This window comes from Gobio gobio (genome assembly GCF_949357685.1).
Source record: "Gobio gobio genome assembly, chromosome: 10".
In the NCBI taxonomy this organism is placed as follows: Eukaryota; Metazoa; Chordata; class Actinopteri; order Cypriniformes; family Gobionidae; genus Gobio; species Gobio gobio.
This window is the reverse complement of record NC_137116.1, coordinates 22705588-22729243: the sequence shown is the minus strand read 5'-3', so window position 1 is coordinate 22729243 and position 23656 is coordinate 22705588. Positions and strand designations below refer to the sequence as shown.

Sequence of the window (23656 nt, the reverse complement as noted above, 5' to 3'; positions counted from 1 at the left end):
AGAAAGGTGTTGATAACTTTATAAAATTTCTGTGAAGACTGTCTAACAGGGAAGGACATGGGTAAATATAACATTTATTATAATGGTTTATGTAAAGATTAAGTTCAATTAAATTAAAAGTTGTTATTTTTTAAAGCCTAATACATGTTTCATAGAGACATTAGTATCAGTGATACTGGCCTTCATTCATAAAAAGATGCCATTACAACAAATATTAAAAATGTACTGTCTTTAAATTCTTTCTACATTAATTTGGAGAGTAACTGAAATTAATACAATATAAAAATATTAAAAACTCCACCAAAAAAAAACTTGTGATTAATAACAGAAAAAATTTGATTAATTCGTTAATTTTTTTTAATGGATTCCCAGCACTAATTATAACAAATGCCTGCAGCGGGTGATTGTTGTTGTTACAATTTACAGCATGATCAAATCCTTGTTTAATATACATACTGATGTATTCTCCTGTGTTAGTGGAGGTTTATGCATGATAGCTCTATGCTATATTATGATTTTTAAATTGTGTTAATATATCTTAGAAGACCATCTAATTGTGGATTCTTGTCCGTGGAATGCGCCACTTCCAGCATTTAATTTTACCCAATATTTAATTGAGAAGTCGTGACAGCCCTACACAGATCTTTTCAATTGTACTTTCTGAGTATAAATTATCATATGCAGTAAAAGACAGAACAACTTAACTTACAGTGCAAGCACTGTAAACCTCAACACCACAATCTGAACTCAGTCATGCAGATATTGCGAGACAGATTTTTTTTACCTCAACAAGAAATATCAGGCTCATTTGAGATGAAAAAATCTGTGCAGAACCGATCACCGGTGATCACTGCAAAATGCATGTCGGTTAGAAAATTGTGTAGTCCGACTCAGACTTGCACTCATGTCATGCTGACACAATTCAAAAAACATATAAAAGCATCAGAACAACAGCAACACAGTGATCCCGCCTTTGATCTCGTAGGTGTCTGATCCACTATGAGAAGAGAGAACTGTCGGTTTTGGCTGCACTTTTTTTTCACTGCAGCCGCCTACTCTCGCCTAAGTTTCAGACAAGGCACATCTCAAACGAGCCTATCGTTGCATTTTAATATCGCACAATCTCGAGGCACAAGATCTCGTCACACCCCTAATTGTAAGTGCTCTGTTTTCATAGCTTGTAAAATTATAGTACATAACACAGACTTATGTCATATTGTTAAAAAGGTTTTAACTAGCAGAATACAACAAACATATTTATTTCAGTCAGAGACCAAACTATATCAAGTATTATGTAAAAGCACCACTGACACACATGTAAAATTTATACACATGATGCTTTTGTGCCACGTTTTGGTTTGTAACTTTGCGAAACATTAGTAAACCATAGTAGATCACATATCTTTATTTAGAGCAGGTGGTCTTAAAGGGGTGGTAAAACACATTCTTTTGAAGGCTTGGCTGTGTTTGTGGGGTGCACTGTAACATGTGTTCATGCTTCGTTTAAAAAAAAAGTGCCTTATTTTTCATATATTTGACCTTTATTCTACACTGCTCTGTCCCTCCTTGTAAAACGGTCTGATGCTTTCCGGGTTGTATGAAGCCAGTCCCTCGCAGTTGTAAACGCAGTGGGCTCAGATTGGTTAGCTGGCCCAGTGTGTTCTGATTCGCTAACCGCAGTGCACGTCGGAAACGTCACGGCCCTTACCGGAGGCTGTTCAGTATTAGAAACAACGGCGTCAATAAAACCATATGAGCTCGAATCAGACCCAGAACATTTGAGTGAAGATGATCGAGCAGAACCTGCTCAGTCCTCGAGAGTAAAGACTGCGGATCTATAATGATCGCTACTGAATGGCACTTTAACTTTTGTATTTTTAGAACGATTATAGCCAAATAGCCAAATAGTTTGCAGAACAGCGTTGTCATCTGTTTACTTCCTTGTAGGGCTGCAACGACGTGTCGATGACGTCGACTACGAAAATACGTCGACGTGCGTGAAATGCGTCGACGCGTCGGCAGCACATTATTTACGTTCTAGAATGAAACAGAAGATCTAGAATAATGGCAGCTTCTGCTCCCGGGCATAGTGAAAATGATAATTTATCATATAAAGCCAGACCGCGACATTCAAAAGTGTGGGAGTACTTTAAACAGAAGCCGAATAAAACTGTGCTTTGTTCACTCTGTAACGCCGGTTTCACACTGCACGCATGGAGAGCGGGAGCTTTCACACTGCAGTCAGTGTTGCCAAGTCCGCTTTTTTCCGCGGAATTGGGCTACTTCTACACTGTTGCCGCGGGCTGTGTCTCATGTCCGCGGGTTGAAGCAAAAAAACACACATATTTATCCCCCCGAACGCGATGTTTACCAGAGAACCTCCCCGAAACGCGATTGGGCTTGTTTCGGGCTAGTTTTGAGTAACGAATGGGTGGGTTTTGTTGTGTAAACCTGGCAACCCTGCTGCCAGTGTTCTCTCGCGCAGCTGAACCGTGGCGCGTGTATTGCAACAGACGGTCACATTTTCCGGGGTTCTTCTCCGACCCCAGTACGTCTCGAGCTTTTATTTATTATGGGCTGCATATATCTCCTGTTAATGCGACCCGGTTCCCCTCTGTCCCAAACACATATGCATAATAACTTGTTGTATATAGGTAGTTTACATGATTAAAGTAACATTAAAGTTAAGATATGCCTCTAGCTTTAATAATTTAAATGTGTCTTTGAAGTTTGGGCAAAAACTTCTGGCAGCTTTAGTCGCTGTTTATGCACATGTATCTTCAAAATAGACGACTAGTTATACATTAACACTATGCTGAAAGCTCCTGTATGTGAACCTTTTGCAGATAAATACAAGTGCATTTTCGTTTACTATTGACACAAATCAATAAGTAAATCATACTCAACTACTATAGTAAACAACTTTTCCTAATTAGGCCTACTCTGTATACATTTTATGATGAATAGTATCATTATATATTATGTTTAAAAAGCTTCTTTTGTTCATATATTTCATTATAAAATGGCATACTATGTACACTACCCTTCCTGAAATCCAATTAATATTGTCATCATTCATTGATTTCATGTTAAAATAATATACAAATTCACTACCCTCTTTGAAATACAATAATCAGTAAAAAAGAATAATAAGATTAATCTGGAAAATAATCGTTAGATTAGTCGACAGAAAAAATAATCGTTAGTTGCAGCTCTACTTCCTTGCTACAACATACAATTAACCTATTACAGGAAAACACATCGATGAAAAATAAATCAGACTTACAGGTTGTGGCCCGTAAACAGCTTCTGTTTGTAAATCCAGCTTTCAGGACAAGCCGTTGTGCATATCCTGTATTGAACTCGCGAAGTTTGTGTTGTCCTCCGTGAAATGTGCAGCGCGCGCGTCGTGCATCCACGCACCGGCAGTGTTTTTTTCACGCAGCTGACGTTGTGCAAATCTGGCATTGAAATCGCGAAGACGGTGCATGTTTTCCTCTGTTAGATGTGCTGCAGGAAGCCCCTGCGCGCGCCTGATTCCCCGCTGACTCAAACACACGTGCATATAACATGCTGTATGTTAAACACTCTGCAACGCACCCCAGTCCCAAGGAAGGCTGAACAGAGCAAGTACCCCAGACCTGCAATCCGGATGAAAATAACAGCGTTTCCTCTGCATCGCGGCAACAACACTCCAGCCTACTAACCACAACAGCGCCGCGATACAAAATGGCCTCACCCCCCCCTTATTTAATATTCTCGGAGGAGGGGTTTATGTAAATATTGAGCCTGGTGATGTCACCAACCCTGGAGGAATGTGTGTAGTCGCCTGCTGGCCGTTTGCTGTAGTTCTTAGAAACTGATTTCTTTAAAAGCAAATATCTCCCTTTGCTTTAAACTTTGAACGTTGTAACTTTGCAGATGTTGTTTATGCTCAAGCAGCAACATTACACGCTAGCTAAAGTTAGAATAGTGAAATCGTTGTTTACCACCCCTTTAAACGAGCCTAAACACAACATAAGACAATGGCTGTGTCCAAATTCTAAAAATGCTGCCTTCAGAGGATGAGTTGCAAGGTAGGAAGGCATGTCTTAATCCAATGCTAGCTTTGCTTTATGTCTCCTGAGATACCTTCATCTGATTGTTTTTTTTAAAGGCAGCATAGATGTATCCTTCGCTGCCTTTGATATCCAACAATCCTGTGCATTCCATTTTGTGACTGTTAAAAGGGATAGTTTACCCAAAAATGAAAGTTCTGTCATTTACTCACTCTCAAGTTATTGTAAACCTGTATAAATATCTTTCTTCTGAAGAACAAAAAAAAATGTTTTGAAGAATGTCGGTAACCAAAAATGTAATGGGTGTGGTGGGTGGGTATAGTGGGTAGGGAGGATCGGACGATTATTATGTGTGACCAATCGAACACTATTTTACAGCTAGAGCATGCTTGGATTGATTTGATCGCTCCGATTGATAGGTCTTGATTTACCATGCATTAGGGCTGGGCGATATGGGTGAAAACTGTATCACGATATAAGTGTTTCATATCGGTCGATGTTGATATGTTTTATGACCCATTTAAAATAAGGACCAGGAGAAAAATATTTTACATTTAATCATTTTTATTTTAAACGTAACCTTCCTCTGATTATAATCCACTCAGTTATAAAGGCAGAAACGTCAACACAATCATGGAAAACACTCAAATAGTTAAAATATAAACACAACACAAACACTTAACACATTAAGGTGCAGTGCCTCCGTTATTTCTTTGTAACTGATGCAGAGTAACATTACCTCTCCATATAGCTTCAAAGGCTGAATCCGAAATCGCCCCCTATACCCTTCAATAGGGCACTATTTGTGGGGACAGCCATTTGTAATGGTGTCCGAAAAGATAGTGGACGTTATTGAGTGCACTCATTCTATCTCGCATTGCACCGCAATAACGAGTGTACCGCCGATGTACACACAGCACCTGTCCGAATTCGCTCACTTGTTTTCATTCACTCCTTCAAGTGAACTGTATCAGTGGACTAAAGTAGGGAATAGTGATTGAGGGTTTAGGGGGCGATTTCGGATTCAGCCAAAGTCAAGAATAGCACAAACAAACGAGGCGCACGCGCTGTCAGCGGAGGCTCGCGCTGACCAGTCTTGGTGGAGACGACGGTCAGACTTATAAAATCCAAAAACTGCCATACTGGCGAGCTGACTTGTTTTCCTGTTTTATCAACAATTTCCTCGCTCGCTGCGGCACTCATTTTCCACTTATCACTCCACGCCGGTTCTGTTTACTGAAGAATCCAACACGAGACAACGATATGGCACAACAACAATACAGTTACCTGATTGGCTGTTTACCTATCACTCCCTACGTTGCTTGGTTACCACAGAGTGAGTGCCTTTGTTCATGCAACCAAACTTGCTTCGCAACCTCTGGTTTCTTCCGACGAACGGAAGTTTTATCGAACGCATTTTTTATTTATATCGATTACGTGTCTATCGCAATACATATCGTTATCGTTTTATCGCCCAGCCCTACCATGCATCATAGAATAGTCATTTGAATTTTCACAGCTGAGGCTCAGCATTACTCCTCAGGGTGCCTACGCAGTTTGGAAAAGTATGGAATTTGATTAGAGTAATTTTCAGGTCTGGAAGTGTATGGAAAAATATGTGTTACACCAGACTATTGCTCCTATTCTGTTTTCTAAAATATAAAATTAAGAATTTATAAAAAATAAAAAAAAATGCATCACACAGGCTGGGTTAAAAATATCAGTTTCTCAATTTTAATCTTTTCTCATTTTTATGAACCAATATCAATTCTTAAATCCCAAGAATCAGTCTTTTATTCTATGCTGTTTTCAGTTGATGAATGAACAAAACTTTGTAGCACCACCCATCCAATAAATCGCAATAAGCTTAATCGCATTGATATGTTTTATTGATTAAATTTTCGACAATTAATCGATTGTACATTAATCGTTAGCATCCCTAATTGTCGTTTGCTAATGCTGCCATCTCATGTGAGTGACAGTTTGTCTTGGCTTTGCAACAGTAGGTGTCGCTGTAAAAAGGATGGGATGTTTTGATTGCGAGGGCAATATTTTGATTTCATGGTGACTTTTAAAAAGATGTTGTTAAAACCCATATTTGATGTTTACTGCAACTCTATGTACTCAACTATTACACATGTTGATTTATGCAGGTTTGAGGAGTTCCTACAGAGGAAATGGTCTTCTGAGAAGCGATTTGGGCTGGAGGGCTGTGAGAGTCTGATCCCTGCTCTCAAAACCATCATTGATAAATCCAGCAAGAACGGAGTAGACGCTGTCATCATGGGCATGCCTCACAGGTAGAGGAAGAAATGCAAATGTATGGAGGGAGAAAAGGGAATATAACTGATATTACAGTGGCTATATGCTGGTGATTTATGTAATCAATTACAAACTCTCTTTCTGTCTCTGTAGAGGGCGTCTGAATGTGCTTGCCAATGTGATCCGTAAGGAACTAGAGCAGATTTTCTGTCAGTTTGACTCTAAATTGGAAGCTGCTGATGAGGTCAGTGGCATTTTGTGACTATATACACTTTATTGGATCCTTGTGAACTTATTTCATAAAACATAGTTATTTGCATGTTTTGTATACATGTTGTTTGTTCTGATGATTGTGTCGGTACCTGTAACAGGGTTCAGGAGATGTCAAGTACCACTTGGGCATGTACCACAGGAGGATAAATCGTGTGACTGACAGGAATATTACCTTGTCATTGGTGGCCAACCCTTCCCATCTTGAAGCGGTGAACCCGGTGGTGCAGGGCAAGACTAAGGCAGATCAGTTCTACTGTGGAGACACAGATGGCAATCGGGTAAAGTGCATCAAACTAGGGCTGTGACAATGCTGTCATATACATTACAATTCAAAAGTTTAGGGTAGGTAAGATTATTCTCTAACGCACATTCTCTAATTATTCTTGTACTGTATCACAAATACAGTAAAATGGTAATATTGTGAAATATTATGACAAATTTAAATAACTTTTGTTCAAATGATTTTGCCTCGATGATTTTTGAATTTGAGTTACTCGAGGAATCGTTTCAGCCCTAGTCACGCTTGATATGAGAGATTTTGCGTGTTCACAGGCGGATTGTTCACAGGTGGTTGTTTGTTAATGGAATCTGTTAGTGTGTGGTGTGCTTTCCTGGTCACATCGCGCCACACCAAAGGAACAAAACGGTTAAATCTATGATTTCTTATCGTCATGTTTGTGTTTTCTCACATTTTTAAAACCGTATAAGATTTTAAAAATATTTTAGTGTGGCCCCAGCTTAAAATGTATTGTAAATGGATCAGTTGATGAGCTCAGATCCTGTTTTGAATGATATACTAACTGCTGTGTTTTTGTTTCAGGTGATGTCCATTCACATCCATGGTGATGCTGCATTCGCAGGTCAGGGCATTGTCTATGAAACCTTTCATCTGAGTGATCTTCCCTCCTACACCACACATGGCACTGTGCATGTGGTTGTCAACAACCAGGTATTTGTGCACAAACAACCCATGCGTGACATAACATTCCCCACCAGATGTCCTCTTAATACCCCTCTGCATCTTTTTCTTAGATTGGTTTCACCACAGATCCTCGTATGGCGCGCTCCTCTCCGTATCCCACTGATGTTGCCCGTGTGGTCAATGCCCCCATATTCCATGTCAATGCAGATGATCCTGAAGCTGTGATGTATGTGTGCAATGTGGCTGCAGAGTGGAGAGCCACCTTTCACAAAGATGTGGTGGTGGACCTAGTAAGAGAGAGTCTTTTATGTACACTTGTATAATTTATTGTGATGTTTCGGGAGTTTGTGACATCAGTAAGACAAATTACTTCTTTCCATTAGGTATGTTATCGCCGTATGGGCCACAACGAGATGGATGAGCCGATGTTCACCCAGCCACTGATGTACAAACAAATCAAGAAGCAGAAAGGAGTTCTTCAGAAATATTCTGAGAAGCTCATTGCCGAAGGTGCTGTCTCACGACAAGAGTATGAGGTCAGTCAGTCCTTCCCAGATCCAATTAGCTGCCTCGTATCTTCAGCGGTCTTTATAAAGTGTTTCTCATCCCTGTCCATAGGAAGAGATTGCCAAGTATGACAAAATTTGTGAGGAAGCTCATGCTCGCTCAAAGGATGAGAAGATCCTCCACATCAAGCACTGGCTGGACTCCCCCTGGCCAGGTGTGTGTTAATGTGTATATTATCGAATTAAAAAGAATTGTATCCTTAAATTATGAAATCAAGGTAAAAGTAAATAAAACATACACAGATGAATAATTTACAATAAGATCTATAGAATGCATTACCTATATATGCAAGTTGAATTTCAATTTTATATTGACCATAAGTGATTCATTAAACCATAAAAAAGGAAATAAATTATTTACACATTTATCTTTGGTTGCATCTTCCTGTGTGACCATCTGGAAGTGGATGGTTCAATGAGTTGCAATATGTACCAGACTTTGTTGATATTTATTGCTACTTCATGTGTTAGTGAATCTTCTTACAGCATATTCATTGTGTTTGGTGTGCAGGTTTTTTTACTCTGGATGGCCAGCCAAAGAGTATGAGCTGCCCATCCACCGGTCTGCCAGAGGAGGACCTGACCCACATTGGACAAGTGGCGTCATCAGTACCCGTAGACGATTTCACAATTCATGGAGGTTAGACATGTGCTGATATACAGTAATACTATATTACAATAATGAACATGCAGTATTGTTACCGTGGGCATTTTAAAATACCGTGAATAATTATTTAATAAGAATAAATTTTTTTAGAATGCATTTTGAGAATACATCAACTGGTAAAAATGTGCAATACTGCTTGTATGCTGCATCAAAGAGGCACGCGCACATTTAAACGAGCCCAACACGCATGAGCAGCATTGTGGAACGAGTGGAAAAGATGTGCTTAATGAAAATGCACAGCATTTGCAGCAGAAATACAGCTGTAACCCCGTAAACAAAGCAGTGCTACTTTCTATTTCAGCCATTCAGATGTTTGTATTCGCAATGGTGTTCATCACAATGCCAAAATTATAAATACTTAAAGACTTAATAGGCTATTTATTTTTAAACTTTTAAACATTATTACATTTTAATCTAGATTAGACTACATGTTTGATTGAAATGTTCAAATCTGAACATTTGATTGAAAATGTACAGAATTTTTTTATCTGTAAAACTTTACATTTTAAGCCTCTATTAGTTAACATTAGTTCATTTATTAGTTAACCCCTAGAGGACTGCACAGTTTTGAGGCCTTTTAGAAGTTTTGACATGCTCTGACATTTGTGCTTTTTTCAGTTGCTTATAAACATATTAATGACAAAATGTCATTACACTGTATTCAGCATAAACTGGGCTACCATAATATGTTAGCAACATGTATGTACATGCTTGTATTTTTGAGAGAATAACGTTTATGCATGGTTTTTGAAAAAACTCAATTTAAGACACTCAAATAAGCCCACAAAACACACAATAGATATGTGTCCACAAGACTTTTGTTGTTGCCTAGTGATAATCATTGATCCTACTCATTCACATAAAACAATATATTGATTTAAATTTTGTAAGAAAATTTTTCTTTACAAAGCCTGTGTGCGAAGAGGCATGAACGATCATGAACAATGCTGTGATTTACACCGGAGAGAACAAAAGACCCACATATACCCCTTTTCCACCAGAATGAACCGGGTACTAGTTCAGAGCCAGTGCCAGTCCCAGTTCATAGCTGGTTCGACTGAGAAGCCTTCTAAGAACCGTTTGCTTTTCCACATGCTGAGAGCCACAACAGAGCCAGGTCTTACGTCACTGTATACGTCTCATCTTTCTCAGCAACGCTAGCGAGGCAGCGGGAAACACAAACACACCAGGCACGTTCGAGATGCATCGGCGCTGCACAGACCGATCGACATATGATATAAAAAAAACGCATGAGTGAATCAAAAGCACAAGGAGTTATAGACTCCAAAAGCAAAAGAACCACTTTTCCTGGCTCGGAGCTGGTGCTTTGGGTGTGGAAACACAAAGAACCGATTTGAAACTTGGCTCCGAACTAGCACCAGCACTGCCTTGGTGAAAAAGGGGTAATAATGAGCTGCATAATGAATGAACCTTTGAGTCAGGTATGTGACTGAGAGGAACTCTTTGCAAAATTTACAAAAGAAATATATATTTGTGTAGTTTATTTAGAATATAGTTACCAATATAAAGGGAGAGCCAAAGGCCTGCTATATTTTAAATTTTCAAAAGATTTGACATTACTATTTTTAATGTTTTTGAAAGAAGTCTCATGCAAAAAAAAACAGTAATATTGTGACATGGAACACAATTGACCTATCGGTAAGCCCCGCCCCCCCTTAGTTACTGTTGCTAACTCGGACAAACAAACGGAGTTGCAATATCTTACAATGACAGCTGTCAGTGTGAAAACCTTATCCCAAGATGTTTTTGGACACAGAATGTAGCGTATACCCCGTCCGAATGATGGCCAAACTTTACTGATGGTTTATCAAGTTTATGTCCTTTTTCACTCCAAAAAAATCATCGTAAGAGCTGAACAAACAAAGCATAAGAAGTGCGCATTAACGTCTCATTCACAAACTATCTCTCTCCGTTGCATTAACATTAACATACACAGCAAATTACACAAAAACACTCATACAACTAACAGTAAACAGCATATACACAGACCGTATGCCTTTTCGAGGGTGCAGTTAATAACTGGTGAACTTTGTATCTGCAAAACAACTCCGATAAACGGAGTGCGAGCTCTTCTATTTCAGTACCCGGAGACTATAATGCCCATCAAAATAGGAGTCCTCCTTAGTAGGACAGATAATGTAGACCTTAAACATATCTAAATTAAATTAATTTACATACCATCAGTTTAACATGGAGAGGCACTGAAATGTAGACCTTCGTCTTTTTGACCTACAGTGTTACATGATGTGAGAACAGTTAGTTATTTCAGTTTGTATGTTAGCAGGGACTTCAATCGTAACTTAACGAGAGTATGACAAACAGAAAATCCTCTCAGGATCCCTGGAATCAGTGTTACATTACCTCAGGCACGACATTTTAGCATTTTTGTAGCATAAACACCATCAAACCGATGAGAGCTTCGGATTTTCCAATGTTTCTCTATGGCGCTGACACCTAAAGATATCCGAGTTCCGGTCCCAGCGCAACTGATACTCAACTGCTATTGGCTCATCTGCGTTCAAGGGGAGGGGCTTACCGAAAGGTCAATTCAGTATTCAGTAAATACAAATAATTGGTAATGATGTATATTATAAGTAAAATATTTGGGATTTAAAACAACATAATGCAGTGCAATTATGATTTCAAAGAGTAAATTCAGGTTGATTGGGACACTTTTTTTCCCCAGTCATTTAAATGGCAAAAATCATTTCTGAATCAGTTGATTTTGTAAAATATCCGATACACTTAATACTCAAATATTAGGGGTGTAATGGTACACATATTCGTACTGAATCGTTTTGGTACAGGGCTTTCGGTTCGTTGCACATGTACCGAACGGTCCGAATACAATCTTTAACATTTAACAGTCAGCTTGTTTTACGCGCGGAACATACTTAAATCCGAGTTACCACACAAACATATTAAGTATTCAGTCCATTTTAGCACGAAATTCAAACGATAAATGCCGTTTTGACGCTCTTTAATGTGACGTGTCTGATCACTGTATAGGCACATCAGTTCAAGCGGCCACGCGGCACATACGCGTGAACGCGACCATCTCTTCCTAAAGAATAAACATGAATTAATATCTTAAGGTATGTTGAGGATTAAGGCCAATTTATACTTCTGCGTCGAGTGTACGCCGTAGCTATGCCGTTGGCTGTGTGCTGCGAGCGTACCCTACGACGCACCCTGACGCGCACCTCTCCAAAAATGTAACTACGCGTCAATTCTACGCGGACCGCAAGCGCTGTGATTGGTCTGCCAGAACCCTTCCCTCAGGTCAATAAATAAAATAAAAGAATCTGCAATAGGAGTGTGTGTGTCCAGAAATGGGATGATGGTTTCATCCTTATATCTGCTATATAACACAATATTTTGTAGTGCAGAGATTCTTTGTTAGTGAATAAATACATAGATCCGCTGTATAGTTTATTTATTTTCTCATTAAAACCAAAGATGTTAATCAGTGATTGTATATCAAGAACAGGGACACATCACAATGGGTGCATTTCGTTTTGTGATTTCAACGGAATGAATAGTCTCCGCAACAGCAATCGATTGAAGCGCTTGTCTGCACGAGCCACCGATACTGAAAACAGCGGCCACGAGCACTCTGCATGATTTCACAAACGCACTCCAGCGCCAGATCGCCTCTTAGTTAACTCTACTAATCAACAAGAGATGCTTAATTTGTATTACATACAATGACTCAAGCTGCAAGAAAAGCAGCTATCTAACGCCATGACGGCTGCTGATACTCCGACAATGTAAACAAGCTGCTTCTCCGGCTTTTGCCTTGATACTGTGGGTTACCATCAACATGCCCGTGGACACTGCCTCTTAGCGGTCTGCATGTGGAATTGCACATTGACGCAGACAACAACGCAGAAGTATAAATGAAAACTAACGCGTAACTTGCGCCGTAAATATTTCAAGACTTGGAACAAATACAGAATGGTCTGACTTTAGCTTTGTGAAATTGTTACATAAGACACACCTGCACAAAACAAAAACAGATGGATAAAACATTTTTTTTTTAAAAAATGCAAATTCACTCTCTGACAGTAGGTGGTGCTTATGGAAAAGAACCGTTTATTTGGGTACCACTGTAAAAATGCCATCGAAACTATTCTGAAGACAGTCAGTTTCGTTCAGATATACATTCATGTAACCCCCCTCCCCAATTCAATATTTTGATTTTTCTTCCTATATTTCGCAAGCATCGTGGACAGTGATCTTGCTGGGCCTATTTATACCTGGTCTACTTCATGTGTTTTTACAGATCAGATATCTATCTGATTTATCAGAACGATTCCATTTACACATGGGCACATAAATGTGTCTCTGCAAAACGGATATAAATCCGATCTTCAGTTCCCACGCTATATGCATTTTTAATGGAGTTCACGTCACCGAAATCAACAAATATGAGCTGCATTTTATTGATCAACAGCTAATTTCAAAATCAAGGACCGCAATAGGAGAGTGGCATAAGCACTGGTAATTTAGTTTCTTTAATGATGATGATTGTGTATTGAGCGTCTGCAACTTTCACTTTCAGCTGAAGAGACATTCAGCTGCTTGTCTCTGGCGATGCGTGCTGCAGTAGCGCTGTCATATCTAACTATAACATGACATATAGCCTATAACACACTCTCACACATTTATTTATTAGCATTGTTGGGAGGAGTAAAATTTACATATGTGGTTTCAACAACAGATGCATTTACACTTGTCCAGTTTCGTCTGGAATGCGTCCCAGACCACCTCTTGTAGTGGTTTGAGTGATCGGATTTAAATACATCTCGAATGTGTGTCGGAGGGCATTTCCACATGGTCTTTTCATGATTGGATCCAGCTATCTGATCAGAGAAAACGCAAGTGACCATGTGTAAACAGGCCCACTGTGGTATTTTCTCTGCTGTGCGACTGCACTCTCCTCTTTGCGTCCATCTTTGGCCTGTGTTAAAGTTTGTTAACAGACTTCGTAATATTTTTGCACAAATGACATTCGGGAAATGATTGCAAAGCAGTTTGTGTGCAAGTCCTGGATCAGCCAAATTTAAACTAAAAACCGTCCGGTTGCTAATTGTGTGTTTGGAGCACAAAACCGTCTGTTTCCGATTTATGGCCAGTCGATTTGTGCAGTTCGAGTTTATCAGCGAGGACCAAGATCGTCGCTGAAGGAGATTATTCTGATGTTTTTGACTGTCAAAGCGTATTTTATATGCCCCTTTTTCGCGGGCCTTTGCACTCAGCTTCGCGGCCTTTGTACCCATTAGGGATGAAACGGTATGGAAATTTCACATCACGATTATAGTGACCCAAACTCGGTCACTCAATCACGGTTATCAAAATTATCACGGTTTTGTTCAAATGAGAAGTTTATTTTCAGATGCACACACTTAAAACATTTTAACAAGTTTTATATTTGAAAATCAACAAACAACAAATAAATCAAGCACCTCTATGTATTTTTTTTAAGATAGATTCTGTGGAATTTCCTTCCTTATAATGGCCGTCGTCAATAGCAACACATAACACATAATAATAATTTGGTGTAAATATAATCTCTAATATTATCTCTGTAAATATATTCTCAAGCAATATTCTCATCAGTGTTCTATCAGCTATGACACATTTAAATCTAGCATATTTTGTGTATGAGCCCAAACAGTATCCTATCCTAGTGAAATAATGCATATCCATATTTTCATATGATAATTCATTGACAGTTTATTTTATTAAATATCAAAAGGTGTGCATCATACCTGACACCTAGATGAACACTTTACAGTCAGTTTTATGACTGCAAGTCATTCTCTCAAATGCTATTGAAGTTAGAAACGTGTATAACGTTACCAATGTTGTATGTAACTTTAGAGACGGTCCCTAAATTCGCCAACTTTATGCCAGTCAAATCAGATGCGCTGTGGTTCTGCTGTGTTTGTTTGAAACTATTTTCGCTGCTGAAATAGAACAAAAACCACTGGATGATGAGTGAATCAACTGCGTACATACCACGTTTATCTCTGCTTTGAGAGATTTCAGTGAGAGAGAGCGCGCTCTGAACAAAACTCTGGCTAATCTGAACGCCTCTGATTATGAGACACTGCATTCATAAACTCAATAGAAACACGTGTGAATGGTTATAATGCGCAACGCGATTATAACACATGGCTTTTGAGAAGACTATAAGTTCAACCGCCAAAGTGGCTATAGTGTGCAGCCGAAATATACCCGCAAAAGGCGGTTGTTAATGTCAGGCCCTGATTATTATCACTTACATGTCACCCTAGTCTTGTCTGAACTTGTTAGTTCGTCTTTGGCTCAAGCTTCACGTTATTATTTCCCAGACGTAGTTTTGATATTGAGGTCAAAGTCCGCTTTCCTTGTGTTCATAGTTTTGAAGTGTTTCCCCTTGTTAAAGTGACTTTCTACTTGCATGTTCTGCAGACAGGGTGACCATCTTCGATTAAGTTTCCCTCAGGACTTTTGTAAAAGCCTAAATATGACCACACCTCAAATTTGATCCTTTTAGAAGGCTGAAGAATCTCCCGGCGCTGTCACTGCCATTTCTTCTCATTCAAAAAAACAGTGTTGCGCGCTGCGCCTGAGCCAGACTGACGCTGACTGGACAAGATTTACCGCTAGTTTTCAAAATCGTGATAATCACACGCAGTTTTAATGATAATTACATTTTAAACAATATTACTAAACGTCACTACATTTTATCGTGGTTTATCGTGAAACCGGTAATCGTTTCATTCCTAGTACCCATTGGTTCGCTCAGATTACGCTGTTCTGCCTTTGGTTCATGCAGTTCCCACTGGCCAGCCAATAGCGTGCAAGATGTCTCGACACTGTTTTGACTGGGCAGTAGCACAATGCGTGATTTTACAAATTACTTCAGTATATTCGAGAATAGGAGAATTCCCAGTGCGTCTTTAGACACAGTACAAATGACTGTTCGAAAGGGAACTCGCGTATCTGATATTTCACAGGGGTTTATTATCAGCGTTGTCGATCCCACGCACACATGGGGCAGTTTGCAAAACACTCCACTAACAACTGTGTTACTGAACAGAAAATAAAAAGTGCAAAGAGCAACAGAAATATTACATGCATACATGCAATGTTCACAACTCGCGCTCCATATACGGACTGCCCACTCATCAGCAAGTGAGTGCGTTCTGCCTTAAAGGAGCAGTACCTAATTCTACTTGTTACATGTTGTTACTTATTTTTCGGTTATTTATTGAGAGCTACCAGGACAGTGATAAAGATCTACCAGTCTGCTTTAGACACATGCCTCATGTTTGTGTGACAAATATTCAGTTACAGCTCATTTTCTGAAGAGTATCAGATTGGACTTCATTGACAGAGAGGCTGCAGATCGGTCCGTGTACTTTTTCGTTCATTCGATTTTCCTTATAGAAACGGGTATTAAAAAACAAAAAACGGCTCCTTTTTCATTTTTTAAACAAAACGAAAAACAAGAATTCAGCTTGATTTTTCATTTTTCGTTCAGAGGTGGAAAATTAATAAACGGCTTGAATATTCGATTTCTAGACATGGGCAGGAATTATACGCCCCTTTCTGCTGATTGGTCAGCCGAAGATCAAATTGTTCCGTCATCAGTTCTTCCTCAGTTCAGCACAGCAGAATAATAGTCCTGCTGCTACGGGTTCTTAATGCGTTTATTCCAGCTACATTTAATCTTTTATTCATAAAACAATCAGATTAGCGAATGGCTTGACACAACCCGTCCCGGGGCAGAGCCTAGACAGGGCTTTCTCCTGTGTAGATATAAATTCACATACACTTCGCATCAGCTGGGTATGGCAGGATATATGATGGCTGTCATAGCCTACCCTGGTTGCCTTATTTTCTGGCAAATAGCGACGGTCGATTATAAAAATCATAGGATGGAGGCAATGAATATACAATAAGTTTTTGTGTGCACACAGACACACATACAAAAAACATTGTGTTCATTGCCCCCACCACATTAATTTTGGCCTGAATAATTAGTTAGCGCTTGGAATATATAGCACGAGTTGCATGGATTATGTTACGAAATATTTGCATCCGCTTTAAAAAATAAATAAATAAAAAGAGTGCGAATGCGATCAGGACATTACAGTGATTAAGCCCAAAGTTAATGTGGGAGGGGATAATTAACAGTGTATAGCCTATAACGCATCGTATGCATTTTGTAATAATAAAGCACATTTGACCGTATTTGCCAGAAAAGTCACACCAAGTGTAATTCACATGAAGCCGGGTCATGTTGAGAGAGAAACACACGAACGTTGCATTGTAGTAAAATCTGCATTTTATTTTTAGCATACATTCAGAAAAATACCGGTAAATAAAATACATTATAAACGCTATTAACACGTACACGTGTAGGCTATTTTCCTTCCCATCGGTGTATGACAAATCCTTAAATTAATGGTATTCAGAAAACAACAAGAATGAAAAATATAAGTAGCCATATAATAAAAAATATACATAGAAGCCTAGCCTTTATAAAATAGTCTAAATATTATGCCATTTATTACAAACAACATTTAGTTTAAACACCAGCCTAAATGAATTTATTTGAATTGAAACATATCGACGTTGGGCTCATCGCTCGATCATCTTTCATTCGGTCCAAAGTTTCCATATTTGCAATGTAACATTTGGATGCAATTATACTATTTATGTAAAGAAGGCTTTGTATTTCAGTCCAGTCCCATACGCATAGGCTAAATCGGCATCTTCACATGCAAAGATATGAGTTTGGAATAACAGCAAGTACTGACTTGCATAGCCTTAATATTGTACAACAGACAAATTAAATTAAACCAAACTTTTTTTATGTTCGGTTTTATTTTGATAATGAACAGACTGCAATGCCAGAACTGATACGTTATGTGATTGCGTGAGTCGCCGGCGCTATCACTTAATTTTTCCCTCATTCAAAACAGTAAAATAAAAAGTTCAACATTTCGATTATTTGATGTTAAATGCATTATATAAGTCACTTTGGAATAAATCACGGCATGTTTCATGATAAAAAAACGGAACTTTACATTACGGAAAATACGGTAGGATATAGCAAATTATTTTGCGGACCCCTTAAACTTTCTTGGACTAAAACCGCTGGTCTAAACAGACGAAAGCCCTGTCTAGGCACTGTCCCGCCCTGGTACGGGTTGTGTCGAGCCATTCGTTAGTCTGGTTGTTTGATGAGAAAAATATGAAATGTAGCTGCAATAAACGCGTTAAGATTCCGTACAGCTGTAGCAGCGCAGGACTTTTATTCTGCTGTGCGGAACTGAGGAAGAACCGATGACGAAATAGTTTGATCTTCGGCTGACCAATCAGCAGAAAGGGGCGTATAATTCCCGCCCACGTGTAGAAATCGAATATTCAAAATGTTTAGTCATTTTTCTACCTCTGAACGAAAAACAAAAAATCAAGCCGAAATCTCGTTTTTCGTTTTTCTGAGAGAAAAAAAACGAAAAACTAGCTGTTTTCTCATTTTTCTACTTTCAATATTAAATCAAAAATCGACTGAATGAATGATACACGGATATATATTAAATTCAAAACCTGAGCTAACATGAACTAACAATGATCAATTGTACAACCCCAGATCAGAAAAAGTTGGGACAGTAAAGCATTTACCACTTTGTAATGTTGCCATTCCTTTTCAAAAACACTTAAAAGACGTTTAGGGACTGAAGACACCAAGTGATGAAGTGTTTCAGGTGTAATTTTGTCCCATTCTTCCTGCAAACAAGTCTTAAGGTGGGCAACAGTACGGGGTCTTCGTTGTCGCATTTTGCGCTTCAAAATGCGCCACACATTCTCTATTGGAGACAGGTCGGGACTGCTGGCAGGCCAGTCAAGTACCCGTACCCTCTTCCTCCGCAGCCAGGACTTTGTAATGTGTGCAGAATGTGGTTTTGCATTGTCTTGTTGAAATATGCATGGACGTCCCTGCAAAAGATGTCTTCTTGATGGCAAAATCTCTATGTACTTTTCAGCATTAATGGTGCCTTCACAGAAGTGCAAGTTACCTTTGCCAAGGGCACTGACACAACCCTATACCATGACAGACCCTGGCTTTTGGACTTGTTGCTGGTAACAGTCTGGATGATCCTTTTCTTCTTTGGTCCGGAGCACACAGCGTCCATTCCTCCCAAAAAATACCTGAAATACCGATTCATCTGACCACAGTACACGTTTCCACTGTGGGATGGTCCATCCCAGATGCCTCCGAGCCCAGAGAAGTCGACGGCGCTTCTGGACACTGTTAACATAGGGCTTCCTTTTGGCACAGTACAGTTTTAACTGGCATTTGTGGATGTAACTACGTATTGTGGTACTCGACAAAGGTTTGCCAAAGTAGTCCTGAGCCCATGTGGTGATATCGCTTATAGATGAATGACGATTCTTGATGCAGTGCCGCCTGAGGGATCGGAGATCACTTGTTCAGCTTAGGCTTGCGCCCTTGTCCTTTACGCACTGAAATTCCTCCAGATTCCTTGAATCTTTTAATTATGTTATGCACTGTTGAATGTGAAATATCCAAATCTCTTCCTATCTTTCTTTGAGGAACATTGTTTTTAAACATTTTAATAATTGTCTCACGTATTTCAGTCCCTCCAGAAAAACGCGATTATACGATCGCGTGATTTAACGCATAATCAGCCAAAGTCCGCATATTCATGCGGGGGCCGCATTTTTTCAAATACGCCGCACTTTCGTCGCATGAATTGCCTATTTCCGCGTGCAAAATATGTAGGGCTATCATGATTTCATAATCCCCGCATTTTCGTTGCAAAAAAAGTCATATATATTAGCAGAAAGTTGAAAATTTTTCGTTTACTTCACACAAGAGCCGCCATTTCCGCCTATTGCCATGGGAACGTTTTGAAGTGACGTGATTACCTGACGCGAACGTCATCGAAAAGCTTCAAACCCCGTGGAGAAACCATAGATACCGGTGAAACCATGATGAAGCACAAACTCCCATTGGCCAACAAAAATAACAGCAAAAGAGCAAAGCAGTTTCCCTGTGTGCTGACTGATTTCAAAACACAGCATCATGAAGCTTTGAAGCGTTATGAATCAATGAGTCGATTCAGCAGTTTGAAGCGTTATGAATCAAAGAGTCGATTCAGCGGTTTGAAGCGTTATGAATCAATGAGTGAATTCAGCGGTTTGAAGCGGTATGAATCAATGAGTCGATTCAGCGGGTTGGATCGCCAAAGTCACGTATTTCAGCAGTTTGACACGCGATCCGAATCATGAATCGACTCGATGATTCATAGCATCATGATGCTGTGTTTTGAAATCAGTCATCACTATATAAGTCGTTATTTAGTTTTTTTTGCACACAATAACTATTATCGTCGCTTCATAAAGTTATTGTAGAACCACTGTAGTGAGATGGACTTTGTAACGACGTCTTTAGTAGGCTACCTTTTATGGGTCTTGAGAGTGTACATTGTGCCAATGGAGGCCTTTCTGAGCCATCGGAATTCAACTAAAATATCTTAATTTGTGTCCAACAACATAAAGGGAAGTCATTAATGACAGAATTTTCATTTTTAGGTGAACTAACCCTTTAAGAGATTGCACTTTGTGCATTGGAAGCACTCAAATGTCTGTTTTGTATAGCGACATCTGTAAAACAGGAAGTTATTTATTAATTTTTTCAGAAGTTGTAGCATATTCCTTTTGTAAAGCTACAGAACTTGATTGACTAAATGTTTTGTAAATTTGAGCCATTATTAAGGTCTTCAATAAAACAAGATGAGAACTTAAATATTCCAGCACTTTCTGTGATGTAGTGCTTTTTTTCTCTCTCATCAAACCGCAGTTTTTGCAAGTTCCCGCAATTTTATCGCATAAAATTGCATAAATATCCCGCATTTTTCATTGCATTTTTTAAGAAAACGTGCCGCATAATCAAGGATTTTTGCCCGCAACAATCACAAAAAAAAGACACATTTTTCTGGAAGGACTAGTATTTGTTGGCAAACTGGCGATCATCTGCCCATCTTTGCTCCTAAAGGATTAGACTAGCTTTTGTACCAAATCATAATTACAATCACCTGTTGATATCACCTGTTTCAAATCACATCATTATTTAACCATTTTACCTCATTACTAGCCCTAAATTGCTCCTGTCCCAACTTTTTTTGAAATGTGTTGCAGGTCTGAATGACAGGAAAGGATGCATATTTACAAATGACATGAAGTTGACCAGACAAAACATGAAATATTTTGTGTTCATATTGTCTGCAATGAAATACAAGTCAAAGTAAATTTAGAAATCACGTCTTTTTTTTTTTTTGCGTTTTCCATACTGTCCCAACTTTTTCTGATTTGGGGTTGTATTATATAATAATAACTTCTGTAACAAATGTAGCAGTTGCTCATTGTTTAATGCTAGATAATGCATTAACTAACATTAACTAATGAGACCTTACTGTAAAGTGTTGCCTCTTCCTCATTCTTTTGTACAAACTTAAAAATTATTAAACCTGTTATAGTGACAACACTTTTTTTGCAACTTATTTAAATATCATGATAATACTGTATACCATGATAAAAGCTTCAGCAATTATCGCAACATGAAAATTTTATACTGTTACATGCCTAATGGAGGTACACTAGACATTAGTGATGCGCGGTTTGCGGTTATATCCGCGGGCGCTACGGATAATCCGCAGGTCGTGTGGGTCAAGTAATAAAAAAATAACATTCCACAAATTGCAGGTGTGTCGCGGGTGGATGAGAGACAAATCATTAATGTGTTGATTTTAATAAAGACAGAATTTTATTTTCACAGTAAAACGCAATGAATACGTCACGCTTTTACTTTAATTTTCAGCTAATTTAAAGATCAAAGACCACAATGGGAGAAAGAAAGCCATTAGCACTGGTATAATTAGTCTCACTATTTTTTTAATGAAGACAACTGTGTGTTGAGCTTCAGGATGCGATGCTAAACATTTTTCAAATGAACATGTTTTTTTAAACAGCGGATTCGGGGGACATATCTACTAGACATACAAAATAGTACATAAATATGCACACATTTCATGTTTTGTAGGTCTGAGTCGTATTCTGAAGGGCCGTGCTGACATGATCAAGAACAGGATGGTGGACTGGGCTCTGGGAGAGTACATGGCCTTTGGCTCTCTGCTCAAGGAGGGCATCCATGTGCGTCTCAGTGGCCAAGATGTGGAGAGAGGAACTTTCAGGTATAAACAACAACATTGAATGATTTTTAATATTGAATACTGAATTGATTTTCAATCAATCAATCAAAACAAATGTCAGAATTTAATTATATAATTATTAAATGTAGTTGTGTAGTAACTGCACATTTTTCTGTTTGATAGACCATTTTATTTTAGCCACAATCAAAAGCAGCATTATTTTGGATTTAAGCTCACTGACCTGTTGCATTTGCAGTCACCGTCATCATGTTCTCCACGATCAAAATGTGGACAAGAGGACTTGCATCCCCATGAACCACATGTCCCCTAACCAAGCCCCGTACACTGTCTGCAACAGCTCTCTGTCTGAGTATGGAGTTCTAGGTATTCAAACGCTCAGAGTGCATGTTAAATGATCTCTGCAGTTAACTGAAAGGTTGAGGACGTTCATAGAAACTTTTGTTTTCTTTCATTCTGTGTGACTTTTACTTAGGCTTTGAGTTGGGCTTTGCTATGGCCAGTCCCAATGCTCTGGTTCTATGGGAGGCCCAGTTTGGAGACTTCCATAACACAGCTCAGTGTATAATAGACCAGTTCATCTGCCCTGGCCAAGCTAAATGGGTCCGCCAAAATGGCATCGTCTTGCTGCTCCCACATGGCATGGAGGGGATGGTATGGCTGCATTACCCACAATTCTTATCGCCATGCTCCACTTGTCTCTCTCTCCACACTCACCTTTGTGAACTAGCAGTAAAGGAGCTGAAGCTGATTTTCTTTCATTTTGTTCCTTCACAGGGTCCCGAGCACTCATCTGCACGTCCAGAGCGCTTTCTGCAGATGTGCAATGATGACCCTGACTCTAACCCTGTAAGACTGGCTACCTAACATGTCTCTAAACGTTCATACGATGTTAGTATAAACAAAGATTTCATGGACGTTCCCAGAGTGAATATATCAATATGTACCTTTTATTTCGACTGCAGAAAATCACTGATGACTTTGAGGTGCGTCAGCTGTATGACTGCAACTGGATTGTTGTAAACTGTTCAAATCCTGCCAACTATTTCCATGTGATGAGGAGGCAGATCCTTCTTCCCTTCAGGAAACCTGTGAGTTCAGCTGTCTGAGAGCATCTTGGACGTTCAATAATTCATAAAATGCATTATTGGGGTTTAAATGAACAATTATAATTTTTTTATGGTTTATTTATTCATTTTCTTTTTTTAGCTTATTATCTTCACCCCCAAATCTCTGCTGCGCCATCCGGAGGCCAAGTCTAACTTTGACCAGATGCTCCCAGGTCAGAAACCTGTTTCTTTCTCACTGTTGCTTTTATGGAGAAGATTTTAGAGAGAACAGTTGTGCCCCTTTGGGTTGATGGCGTAGATAAAAAAACAAATGAGAAGGAAATTTCATTAAAATTTCATTAGTGGTCAGCCAGTATGGATTTTTTTTTCATGGGTGATACCGATATCTTAATGGCCTATTTATTTATTTGGGCTGTCACCGTTAAAGCATGCGATTAATTTAAATTCCTTAACGCGTTAAAATAATTTAACGCAAATAAATTACAGAAGTATGTGAAGCTGCGTCATTAACGTAATTTTCGTCACGCAGTTATATGATCTTATAAGTCGGAGGTTTATCACAAT

At 39.0% G+C, this 23656-nt stretch overlaps 1 protein-coding gene across 9 annotated transcripts in view; it reads left to right on the top strand.

Moving 5' to 3' along the window:
- The window catches only part of ogdha (oxoglutarate dehydrogenase a), a 135443-nt gene that overhangs the window by 79387 nt on the left and 32400 nt on the right, over nucleotides 1-23656 (top strand). For all 9 annotated transcript variants that reach the window (XM_079827901.1, XM_079827899.1, XM_079827897.1 and 6 more), the window contains 14 exons: nucleotides 6212-6358; nucleotides 6474-6564; nucleotides 6692-6871; nucleotides 7414-7542; nucleotides 7626-7805; nucleotides 7899-8051; nucleotides 8134-8236; nucleotides 8593-8721; nucleotides 21896-22046; nucleotides 22261-22388; nucleotides 22498-22676; nucleotides 22800-22871; nucleotides 22988-23113; nucleotides 23232-23304. In XM_079827901.1, coding sequence (XP_079684027.1) covers nucleotides 6212-6358; nucleotides 6474-6564; nucleotides 6692-6871; nucleotides 7414-7542; nucleotides 7626-7805; nucleotides 7899-8051; nucleotides 8134-8236; nucleotides 8593-8721; nucleotides 21896-22046; nucleotides 22261-22388; nucleotides 22498-22676; nucleotides 22800-22871; nucleotides 22988-23113; nucleotides 23232-23304 — 1841 coding nt within the window. The remainder of the gene's footprint in view (nucleotides 1-6211; nucleotides 6359-6473; nucleotides 6565-6691; nucleotides 6872-7413; nucleotides 7543-7625; nucleotides 7806-7898; nucleotides 8052-8133; nucleotides 8237-8592; nucleotides 8722-21895; nucleotides 22047-22260; nucleotides 22389-22497; nucleotides 22677-22799; nucleotides 22872-22987; nucleotides 23114-23231; nucleotides 23305-23656) is intronic.